This window comes from Polyodon spathula, chromosome 7, assembly GCF_017654505.1.
Source record: "Polyodon spathula isolate WHYD16114869_AA chromosome 7, ASM1765450v1, whole genome shotgun sequence".
NCBI lineage: Eukaryota > Metazoa > Chordata > Actinopteri > Acipenseriformes > Polyodontidae > Polyodon > Polyodon spathula.
The window spans coordinates 57393150-57405821 of NC_054540.1; the positions used below are offsets into that span (position 1 = coordinate 57393150).

At 36.2% G+C, this 12672-nt stretch overlaps 1 protein-coding gene across 1 annotated transcript; it reads right to left on the reverse strand.

The window, feature by feature from the left end:
• Nucleotides 1-1768: 1768 nt before the first annotated feature.
• LOC121318918 (myotubularin-related protein 8-like) lies at nt 1769-12137 on the reverse strand. The gene is made up of 14 exons (XM_041256121.1): nt 11969-12137; nt 9839-9961; nt 9040-9202; nt 8315-8472; nt 7661-7789; nt 7143-7277; nt 6840-6972; nt 6649-6758; nt 5849-5974; nt 5337-5386; nt 4517-4717; nt 3955-4083; nt 3660-3786; nt 1769-3312 (listed from the first exon to the last, which is right to left on the reverse strand). Exons 1-14 carry the CDS (start codon nt 11990-11992, stop codon nt 3007-3009), a joined length of 1914 nt encoding a protein of 637 aa, XP_041112055.1. The 5' UTR covers nt 11993-12137; the 3' UTR covers nt 1769-3006.
• Nucleotides 12138-12672: the final 535 nt, after the last annotated feature.

Consider the following 12672-nt stretch of genomic DNA (forward strand, 5'->3'; position numbering starts at 1 on the left):
AGTTACCAGCTTTCAAAACGGGTGCTTTCACCTGATAAAATATGTCCATTAGGAAGCTGAGTCAGTCATCATTCTATGCTACTTGTTAACGCTGGTTTTCCTACTGAGTCAACAGCCTAGTGTGAGGAAAAAGAAAACAAAACACATACAAAACACTGTGAAATATGATGTTACATATTTATTACATTTATCTTTAGAAAAAATGAAATTCCACTGCTTTCAAGATGTATCTTTTACAGAATCACAAGAAAAATTAAATCATACAGTGCTTTTTTTTTTTTAAATGAAATACAATACAAAAACAGTGCAATATGCAGGAAATGTGTTCTTAAAATAACATGAACAATGTAAAGAATGATATTAATAAAATGTTAATGTTTTCCCTTTCATTTTTCACATGGAGCAGTGGATTCGGCACGTGTAAAAATGTCCCTATCAAGCGAGGCTGACATCACAGAGCAGTTAAAACACTGTTATACAAAGAGCACACTACTGATCCCTCCCCTTCCAGCACTGTGCTCTTGTACTGCACCAACCGTATCTAAATATATGGGTACAGTAGTTTAACTGAAGACAATACAAATTGCTGCAGTGCAAATACAAGTTTGAAAATGTACACAGATTTTTTTTATTTTTATTGAACAACATTCATATAGCAATTCATTTTTGGTTTCCTGCCATCATTCTGCAGAAATGTCCCTTTTCACTCTCATTTAACCACGATCGGAACGATCAGCTGTGTTTTACACCCTTTAGCTAGTTTGCTTTTACAGGTGTTCAGAATAGTCTAGTCAGTTAGTTTCAGCAAGATTAGTCAATTCTAATACTAAAAATTTAAAAGATTTACAGTAAATGATTTCCCCTCCCTCGAGCCTATAATGCTAAGCCATAAGCCTTCAGTAAATCTCATCGCTGGTTAGACTCAAATCTATTCGGATAACCTTTTAGGACAGAAAAAAGTCTGCAGTTACTCTCTTTCCTTTCAAGTAGTAACAAATACAGTAAACACACAGCAAGAAAGAACTTAAACAATCACTCTGCCCTGCCCTTATCATACTACAGCTTGTATCTCGCAGGCACTGCTTTACAAGTGGAAGACAGCTAAGTGCACAAATTCATTCATGATAAGACTTGATATTTTTTTATCTTGCTTATATCTCTTCTTGGCACAATCACATAAAATACAGATGTGCATGTACTAATTTAACACTGGTTCAGGGAATGTAAAAGGAGTTATTTGATTTTCAGGACATCAATCAATCAATATCTATCTATCTATATATATATATATAAAAAATCATCCACACATCATATACTATTAATAGAATTCAACATGTACAGGAAAAAAAAGAGAAAATCTGTGAGCTCCAAATCAAGACATAATAGAAAACAGAAGGCTTTTTTTCAGTGGTACATACAGAAGTATATACTTGCTAAAGGTATACGTGCAATTCAATTTATCAATCCAATTCTGAAAACAAAACAATGGGGCATTACCATTTTACTTGAAAAACTTGGCATACGATTTTAGAAGTTTGGTTAAATGTCATGAATTATGAAGTAGCTTATATACCAGATAGATTTTTTATTTTTTTCCCCAGGAAGAATAAAGACACGCAAACATTAAGAAATTGTCCTAACTATACTCTCCAATAATCATCCTTTCTACAAAGCAAATTTCTTTGCTAAATAATACTTAAAAAAAAAAAAAAAAAAAACATTTTTATAGAATAATTTTAAAAAGAATAAACAAATTTATATATAATTATTATTTTCTTTTTTTTTTAAAAATACCGGAACAGAAAAATCATTTTATATTTTCTTTCCCTTTCTACAGTGTAACACAGAACAAAAACTTCAAAACTATATCCAAAAACCTATGATGCCGATCTACTAGAGACAGCATAACCAGCAGCTTACAAATTCAATTTCTCTGTTTGTGGACTACAAGGACCTCACATTAAAGCAGCAACACCCAAGGCCAAATGCTTCAGTTTCTGAAGGAGTTAATGTTGTTTATCTATTTTATTTTTTTTCCACTGAAATGGAGCAAAAATGGCTAATCATAGAGAGACACAAACTTAAGCCAGGAAGTTTGGATACAAATATGGTAGAGGTATACTTTATATCTCCCCTTGTAAAGTTTGTGATGACGCTTGCTTTCTTTACATGCATGTGAGCTATATAATAGAAAATAAAAAAAAGAACAGAACAGATCACATTATTAAGAATGCATTAAAATTACACTTTGGCATTACCCATAGGATACAGGCATCTAAATGAGATTCAGTCTTTAAAACGAAAATGTAGCATTGCATAGAACAGCAGATAGACTATCCTAATTATCTCAGCATCAGTTAAATACTGTTACTACACAGTAAGCTAGTTAGTCACTGAAACATTTTGATTAAACATTTTGGCTACACTGTAACAGCAATGCTAATTTGGCAGTTCCAAAATATAACACAATCTGTTATATGAAAAAATAATAAGAATTGGTCCCTCTCTATATCTGGAATGTATTCCCTTTAGTAATATTAAACATATTTTGTGCTACGGGAAAATGATTTCTTGCAAGTGTTTTTTTTTTTCACTAGTCGTTTACACTACTATAAGAAGCTGGAAAGGGATGAAACTTTGTGGATTTCTCTGGTATTCAATCATTTTATTTTTCTTAAATGGAAGCAGACCAGCTTGAACACCGTCATACCGTATTTGAACCTGTATCACCTTTACATCGCGACTCTTAGACCACTGCATATGAATGTAGTGTTTCATGTTTTCTGAACGTTGCTAAGGTCAATTCTAACCTCAAAGTTTGGATGTTCACCCAAGCAAGTCATTAAGGAGTAGTTCACAACGGCACTGTACTTTTGTTAAGACAGTAAAATGCAGCAGATAATTAATACTGGATGAAAATCTCCACGTGTAAATAGCTACTGGGTTCCCACCTGCTCTGTATCTGCTGACAAACGAAACCCCCAGTGTTAGGTAAGGCTGCCAGGGTTACCCATCAGCAGCAGTACTGGAAACCACAGAGACGCCCTCTGCTTGTGTGATGGACTTGGCGACGATCGGAACTGGAGTCTCGCCATTGCTGAATGAAATATGAGCTTCTATTTTTGACTCCTCCTGTTCTCTGGACCTTTCAGAAGAACGTTCCTCTTTTGTTCCTGTTGTGCCATTGGTCAGAGAAACTTCTGTCTCCTCTGCACAGTCCTGAGGGATATTGGGAGTGGAGAGGGAAAGGGAGTTCTGGGCATCCAAGAGATTGTTGGCTTCCTTTGTCAGGGCTCCACAACCACCTATCTTCTGCAAAAACAAAAACGCAAAAAACACTTAATGGCACCCTTTAATACAACAGATAAATAGAATTGCAAAATATACTGCTTTATCGTTTACCTAACTAATCCCTTTGTAAACAAAATTACACAAAATAGAAAAAACTACCAAAACAATGTTGGCATCAGCCAGTTCCAATTACATTTCAATACAATTCAGTCTACTGCTGAAAAGTGCCCCATTCTGCTTTCAAAACTGTATTTTTATACACCTAAACAATAAATGATCAAAGTACACTGTCACACTGTCAGTGTCCATGCAAGACCTTTGTGTCCAGCTGCCAATCTCCTGAACTGTTGTTTTTTCCTTTTACTTACATTTTGAAGTTCAATGACTTTCCCTTCCCCATCTGACTTTTGGCTGATCAAGGCAAGCATGTGATCCAGAATCGACTGCTTTGGATGCATCCCTTTGTCAAAGCGGTTATACATTGCACACCAAAACCTGAAGAAAAAAACACAACAGCACAGACACCATCAGATTATCAATAGCTTATCAATAAAAATGTAATACATCTGAGAATTTCTGATTCTCTACAGCCAGCATCAGCAAAAGCATTCCCATATGTACTGGAGTAATAAAAACACACTTTTTTTAAAATCTGAAACCTACTTGAAGTTGAAAGGCAGCGTGTTGGGCTGCAGCACACCGAATGCAGAGGAGCCTCTGTACACTGGGTTCAGGTATTGCATCTTCTTCTCCAGGAGAAAGGGCCACACTGAATAGGTTCTTTCATGGAGTCTGTGAGAAGCATTAGAAACAGTTACAGTTCACTTCAAAACACATCAAGGTCATGCCTCAAGACTAACTTAACTGCAGTGTTGTGGTTAGTTGCTTATAAATAATTGGCTAGAGACTACAAATGCCGTTCCACCATCTCAAATCAGGATAACATTTCTATAATAATACATTTTCTATATAGCACCTTTCATAGTGGACCACCATCACAAAGCACTTTACAAGACATGAGACTAGGGTGTGTGAACTATGCATCAGCTGCAGAGTCACTTACAACGTCTCACCCGAAAGAATGGAATGACATTCAGTGATACAGTCTAGTTATGTACTACTGTAAGTTTATTTCAGTGCTGCCTTCTCCCCCTCTCTCTTTATGTTGAATATACCACACTTTCATTACTAGTCTTCTGAAAACAGCTGAAAGAGATTTGCTCACTTTAAATCCTCTCTTTCTTTCTGGCAGTTCCCAATAAAGTTCCCAAACTGGCAAGAGTATACATGATCGTGGACTTCCAGCAGGAATCTGTCATTAAACTGGAACGCACATGGGAACTGCTCCATCAGCTGCCAAAGGCACTCAACGAACTGGGTGAACACGGGAGACACCTCTTTTGGGTCCCCTTCTAACTGCCCACACCTGGAAAACATAAGAGAACATGTTGCTGTCATACACATCATGTTTGGAGACAGAAGAGTTTGTAAATGTCCATTATTCTGTGCAGCCAACATAATCATCTTAAATCAAAACTGTTTTGGTTACTGTATTATACATAATTAGTCATGCCCAGAAATAGCAAATTACTTGATCAGTGTCTATTTACAAAAAAATAAAATACACAAAATAGTGTTAAAGTTACAAGCGAAAGCATTTTTACAGATATCCAAAACTATACTGGTAACAGTTTCCTACTTAATACCCTGACTTAGGGCCAAATTCTTTAAGGTATTTACTCTAAATTGTCACAAAAATATTTTGGAAGGAAAAGCTATTTTTTAAATTGTAATATCATAGAATGATAAATGATGATTAATGCAGTCTCGAAATAAGCAAAGAAATTCAGGTACTGATTCCAAAAAGCAATATCACCTAAGCTGATCAAAAAGATATCATACTCTTTCCTGAAAGATACATGGACTTGTTTTATAAATCAAATTTTCATATAGATTGTGGGACCTGATTTGTGACCATATGATGGAGGATGCTGTACAAAAGGAACAACAGTTATTAGTAACATAGAAAGATTAAATGTTAATACCTTTGTGTAAATTTATGACCCATAGATATCCATTCTTTTTCTATTAAAACCTTAGTAAAAAAAAAAAAAAAAAAAAAAAAAAAGAAATTAGTATTATTAAAAGGTCAAACATTCATTCAAGCACATACTTTTTAGAGAAAGAATTTTTGGCTTTCAGTGTTATAGGGAAAACATCACAAGCCAGCGTAGATGAAAACACAGCTGAAAAAAAAAACAAAAAACACTTCAGGCATCAAAACCCTGCACTGCAACACCAAGACATCTTTACAAAGCATGTCAGTCCTAATTCTGTAAAGCATGGCCTGTTTACTGTTACATACTTCTAATAAATGTGTCTTAATCCCTAATTGGTTGAGCAATTAATTTCAGTGATGTTACATTAAAAACAAAAAAAAGCTTTCTTCATTTTGCTACCCTAAAACAGTGTGCAAATGTTAAGCATTAATTTTTAAAAATTGCAAGTGATCGCTCTCTTAAAGCATACTTATGGTGCGCCAAACCCCAGCTCCTACCATGAAGCCTTTGATTGTCCTGTAGTATGGATCCAGGAGGAGACTGGCCAGGGAGCAGACTTGGGCAGTGCGATCCCAGCCGTCAGAACAGTGCACCAAAACACTGGCTTTTTCTTCCGCAACTGCCTGACATGGACAAGAAAATCAAAATGGACAAAAGAATAAAACAATTCTACTGTGTACAGCAGGCTGGACTCATTTACCCAACTGCTGTTTATTAGAATCTAGAAAAGTATTTGCAGCCTTCTAATGCGATTTTAATCTGAGACTGTGTGCCATCCAGTTGCAACATGTTTTGTGTTTATAATAATAATGTATAGCACCTTTCATAGTGGACCATCATCACAAAGTACTTTACAGAGGTAGGCTGTGAACTGTGCATTATATGCCACTGACTAACTCACTGTGTGACCCTGAGCAAGTCACTTAACCTCCTTGTGCTCCATCCTGTGGATGAGATGTTAAATCAATGTCCTATTGTAAGTGACTCTGCATATAATTCACAGTTCACATCCTACCTCTGTAAAGTGCTTTGTGATGATGGTCCACTATGAAAGGCACTATATTATTATTATTATTATTATTATTATTATTATTATTATTATTATTATTATTATCAGAAACTAAAGAAAACATATGATAAGCATGACTGATGGCATATCTGTATCTGTTTAAATGGTTAACCACATTTCCATAGATTTTGAATATATACCAATATGCTATTCTTTACAAACATTTACCAATACGCTTGATTGTAACAACAGAGTCATGGTGCAGAACCCTTTCACACTGGCCAATACCTTTGCTAGGAAAACGCCAGCGTCCATCACAGCTTTAATATGACGCAGCCAGCCAGAATTCTCCAGGCCTGTCAAGAAGTCGCTCATTGAGGGACATTTCATTTCACACACTGTTAAGAAAGAACATACTGTGTTTAGATGTACAATGAAAGAAGAAAAGCAAGTGCAAGGACAAAAAGCCTTTTCATTACCTTCCATCAGCTTTTGAAGGCTGTTCCTCATCACATGTATATTTTCAATACCGACGAACTGGAAATGAATGTTGGAGTAATTGTCTTCATTCTCGTATCCCTTTCCAGCAGCTCTGTTGGCCATTGCGTTTAACTGTTGAGGATCAAAATTGTGCCGTGTCACGCACCCGATAACCACTCAATGCATTCACAATCAATTTAAATTAAAACGAGAACACGCCTGCCAACATTTAGCACAAAACTAAGCACAAGGTGTAAAATATTTATTGTGATATTTTGTCTTCTTGTCCTGATAATCAGTACCTTTGGCCTTGTGTCTACGACATACATGAAGGGACTCCCTGGGTTTGCATTGCTGATAGCCTGCAGCATCTGCTCATCCTCCACACAGCGAGCAGTGAAACCAGACAGCGGCTGACTACAGCGGCAGATCGCAGCCTAGAGGACAAAACATAAGGTATGTACATACTTATCTAGCATCTATTGTTTTGGGGTTTTTCCTACCACTTTCTTTTTGTAATTATAGTAAACTTTCACATCCACGCCCAAATGGTTAACCATGGAATCGTAATAAAAGGAATGTCGACAGCAGCTGTTGAAGACAAAGTTCAATTTTATAATTCTAGTGTGTAAAACATTTACAGCTGTCTCTGCTTTTCATTCAACGGGTGAGTTCTGCAAGGGACAATTAGGTCCTTATATCCATCAACAACAAAAAACATGCAAAGAAAAACGTTTGTTCCAGTTATCTGGCAGCAAACTGAACTAAAGAATTTAAACACTGCTTCAAATGCATTTCTAAAACAAAAGACCAAAGTTACATTATTCTCCTTGTAAAAGTAGGACAGCACAGGAAACCGTCCTCTGCTCCTAAACTTTGAACTCCCCACTATTGTAGTCTGGCTTGCGTTTTTGGGAACTGCGAGCTCAGAAGGATAGGTACTGCAAATCTGAAAGAGAGAAAGAACACACCTGTTTAACACACACTTCAAACCCCAGTTTCCATTGAAATAGGGTTAGACTGTTATTCCATCCAGCAACTCCCTAAACCTTCACCTTGTGGTCATGAGAAGACAGACCAAGAGAGATATTGTTTCCATGAGCAAAACCTACAAGATGGTTAAAATGTTACACTATAAAAATACATTGACCTTGTTTTTATGGATCAATACATTTAGGACTGGTGCAAAAACTGTGTATCTATGTCCTACTAGGAAGGCCAGTAACTGAAAATAAACTAGAGTGTAAAACCCCAAAGGAGGGGCACAGCACTGACATTCCTGTGCTCTTGTACCCAACATGCTTCAGAAATGGGGGATTAAAAGACAGGCACAAACAAAGTCAGAACACCCCCTCTTCTTTACATAAAAACAATACATAAATTAAAAAAAACTAAAAAAGAACATTAATTATAACACAAAATATTCCAGAAAAAAAAAGTTATAAAAACGAATTTGCGGTCTTGCTCTGCTCACCTCATAGTTCTTGTTTAGGTCAGTTATTTGCCAGGAGTCATTGGGTAACCCCATTCTCTGGTAGTCTGCTTTTAAATCAATGGTACTCCAGCTAATTCCTCTGTCTGCTTCATTCTGCTTAGGGTTGTACAGGAAAGCATAGAGCTCTTCAGGTTTTGCTGCAGGGGAAAAATAAAAGCAAATCAAAGGTGACTTTATTTATAACGTCATTCTAATGGAAAAACCAAGTAACTCAATTTGTTCTGTTCAGTTCATATGTTCTGTTTTGTTCCCATTATTAAGCTTCACAAGCTTCCCTTGAAGCAAACACCAAACAAGAAAACACATACAATGTAATTCTTACCACTTATTGTCAAGTGCTAGCAAAAAAACTAAACCAAAAAACCTTACATATGACAGAGTTTATAAAATATTTTACTTCAAATACAGAACTATAAAAAATGATGTTCCTCCCTATAAGACAGCATTAACTTCTAAAAAATATATTGTACCTTTATCTGGTATTATTTTCAAAATAAAATATTGCTTTAATATTTCTGACATTCAGATACTACAAAGTAAGAATAATACAAATGATTATAAAATCGAAGAAGAATGAGGCAACATCAAGATGAAAAGTGAATTCCTCACACAAGGGCCATCACTGAAATAATGAAAAGGTGTATACTACTACAGTGGTCTGGAGGCAGTGAATGTCATCACAGGTCATGTTTGTGATACAGTACCTGGCTGGGACAGTTTGAGCAGAGACACATACACATCCTGGCAGTCTCGTTCCCGGGGAATAATAAAATGCACGACCCGGAAGTTCTTACAGTGAATCAACAGGGGGCAGCCAGTGGTGGTTAGGGGAAGCTTCTCAACAGTGGCAATGTGGTGGTGCAGAATCTGTTGTAGAAAAACAGCACGAGTTGTGCAATAAAGATAGGAGGGGTCACAGGTCTTCCTTCCTGTTAGGCACAGACTGTTGCCAGTTGCTTTGCAGATAACATTTTTGTTCAAACTTATTAAACTTACGCTTAACTATTCTATATACCGGTACATTTTGATGAGAGATTTTGTTTTGTATGTGGATATTTATTTATTTATTTTTATAGATTTAGTATACATAACAAAAAACATAACACAAAACTATGCTTCAGCAAAATACAAGCAAGGCCATAAACAATACAAAGGGGAGGTATTTAAAAAAGGACACACCGCAAAATACAATATGAATTTATTCAAAACTCTAGTGTTGGAGTTCCCTACGCACCAACACAATGCACATGTATCCAGCCCCTTCAGAAAAACATGCACTGAATGTCATTAAAGAAATAACAGAGATCATAAAGCAGCAAAGTGTTTGTGGATTGGTCCTCAGCCCCATGAATGACCTATTTCCCAAAGACTGTGCAGCAATGAGATTCCACATTACTGTTCTTGTTTCAGGATGTAAGCATGACTTGTTCCCAATGGTATTTCAGCCACACTATTTCGCTATCAAGTCAATACCTTAGAAAGAAAGTCAATAATGCCACCTACCCAGGTTTCTTTACGGATGTTTGCCAAAGTCTCTACATAGATCAGATGGGTTGCAGTCAGGTACAGAGTTCCAGCTGCAGGCTTCTTATTGGTATACCTGTCAATCAACTTGACTTGTTCTACCTGAAATATTAAACCAAACACATTCTTAACACAATTCATGAGGGTGGAGGGCTATTAGAAAAGGAGTAATCTACACCACCTAAATGGTTTAAAATATATAAAACACAATATGCTATTTCATTCTTGCAGACACTCACACACTGATACACGTAGATATCTGAACAATTCATAACCTGCAGTCAGGCTTATTCTAGACCACCAACAGCTTTGTAGTGCAAGTATTTTAATCTATCTGCATGTCAAATATCAGTACCTGGCTGACACTACCCAAATTATTTTGTTTACAGAATTAGCAATGCAAGAACACACAGTCGTGTTTTCGCTACAGAAAATACCAGCATGTTTGATAAAAACAAAAGCCTGCTGGTTACACTGACCCTGCAGTGCATACTTCAAAGATAAAGAAACTACTAACTGCATGCTCCCATTGCACTATATAATCATACAGCAAATTCAAGTGATCATTGTGGTTTTGGGTTTTTTTCCTATGCAGAAGTGAATTACTTTATATGATACAAAGTTAATAGCAGAAGAAAGACTTTTGGGTTTGCATTTGAGAATAAAAAGAAGTGTTGGTATATCATTCCTGGCAGAAGTGGACATTTTCTATTTTATCACCATGCAGATGCCATTTCGAGGAGCAGTGTTCATAATAACCGGAGACCTGGGAGCACATTTAATTAAACCCTCTGAAATACAAACATACAATAGTGTTATATTAACAGGGCAATCCTCTGCTCAAAGCCAAAGCCTTTCTACACACTAATTACTTTGTCTGAATTTACAAAACACAAGCAATCAAGGGGCTCTGTTCATGGCTGGGGCAGAAGTGGGGAGTGCAAAGGATTAAGTTTTATCTCAATTTATGAATGCGTGTTTAAAGTGTTGCATCTGTCTGACTAGTCTGTTTTTTAAAGAAAGCTTGATATGCAATAGTAAAACGTATATAGTTGTTTTCAGACACTATGCTGGTGGTTAATATACTTGTGCAAGCTGTAGAAATAGAGCTGCATCCTGAACACAGTATCATTTTGGTATCCGTGTGAGTGCAGACCACTTAAAACCACAAAGAACTGACAGGTTGTTTTTGTGATGCATATAATGTACTGTGTAAACTGGGATAAAACTATTTAGCTTCCTTATTGTAATTATTTTTTTGTATTAAGTTTTAAACATTAAGTCAAATTTATTTATTGACTGATTTTAAATCGGATTGATTAGAACCAGTAGACAATCTACCGACAGCTGTATTTTGGAGTTTCTTATTACCAGGACAAAATCTATCTACTTCCAGAAGAAAAAAATATATATTGTTTAACATGAGGCTGAAGAAAGAAATACTTCTGTTTTATTGATTTAAGTTTAGAGAAAGTGAGGCAGGTGATTATCTTAAGAATGAGTTTCGTACTGGCAGCAGGGGAATCAGCTGCCTTAGTACCTGTAAAGAATATATGTATATATCCTACTGGAAGTAATAGAACATCTTCCTGTGGATTCAAATTCCCTGAAATGCTCTCCTACATACTATGTAATTACAAAGACAGTAATGCAATACTGTAATAATAGCATTGACGCTGACATTCTTTTGCCAAAACAACTAAAAGGGCATAACACTTGGATTACTTAGTTATTGGACATTTCATTACAACTGAAAGACTACCGGTAAATGTAATTAACACCTAACTGTCGGAACATTAACCCATCTCGACCAGGATGGTCAGTCATTAATCCCAGTTCATTTTTTTTTTTTTTTTTTTTTGCAAAAAACATTGACATCATAGCTCTCAATACCATGCTCATGTTTTTTTTTTTTTTTTTTTTTTTTTTGCCAGATTATACTAACTTTAAGCATGCAATTTTCTAGGCTGTAGTGGCAGACACAGATAGTACACCACTTATGGGATAATCAAACGAAAATAAGCAAGACCTGCATGATGTATCGGTAACTCGTAATTATTATACTGTCTGTAAAAAAATCTAACGGTACACCCTACTAAAAATCCTCACCTTTGGTGTGGTAATGTGATCCATTTCGGAGTAAAGTTATTTTCCCTGGTGCCTGATCCAGAGTGCCTCCAGTGTGTAATTCTTTATTCTGTTTAAAATGTAGGCTCACTCAAGATTTCCTCAGGAAATCAGTCTTGGCCACACCGCCATATTGACTGTGTACAATCCTGGTCAGCTGATCGGGGAGATTTGTCTCGCGTGAGTTTGGTTATCAGACACCCACATAATGCTCCTAAAGTGTCTGACAATGTAGTCAATGTACCTAAGTATTTCGAGACGTTTAGGCATTTTTGCTTTTGAAAATATCTTCTCCCCACGTTATTTGAAACGTCGTTACAGTTGTAAATCTGATTAAACACCCTTTAACTTCACACTGGTTTAATTGTATGTTAGATACTTGAAAGTAAAACACAATATATTGTGTATAAAGACATAATGTATGCCATAACCAACTTCGGAATAATATAATCCTATGTGATTAAACACAACATGAAATGTAACTTTATAGATTAAATCAGAAATATAATACCACCACACTGGTCACCACGACTTGGTTTCTATACCACAAGCAATTTACAAAAAAAAGGCACAAGAGGTCACTGTGTAATCACATCACTACTGTGTAACAGGCATGAAGATGTGCAGTACGTGCTTGGCACATGCAAGACATACAACACCTACAACACAATAGTGCTGCCATGGGA

What these genes read in the sequence shown, in the direction of transcription:
- LOC121318918 (XM_041256121.1), bottom strand. Translation starts at nt 11,992, where the DNA reads ATGGATCACATTACCACACCAAAG. An exon ending in ACATCCGTAAAGAAACCTGG is followed by an intron (nt 9,203 to 9,838) that starts GTAGGTGGCATT and finishes TTTCTACAACAG; the next exon opens with ATTCTGCACCACCACATTGC. An exon ending in GGACAATCAAAGGCTTCATG is followed by an intron (nt 5,387 to 5,848) that starts GTAGGAGCTGGG and finishes TTTTTTACTAAG; the next exon opens with GTTTTAATAGAAAAAGAATG.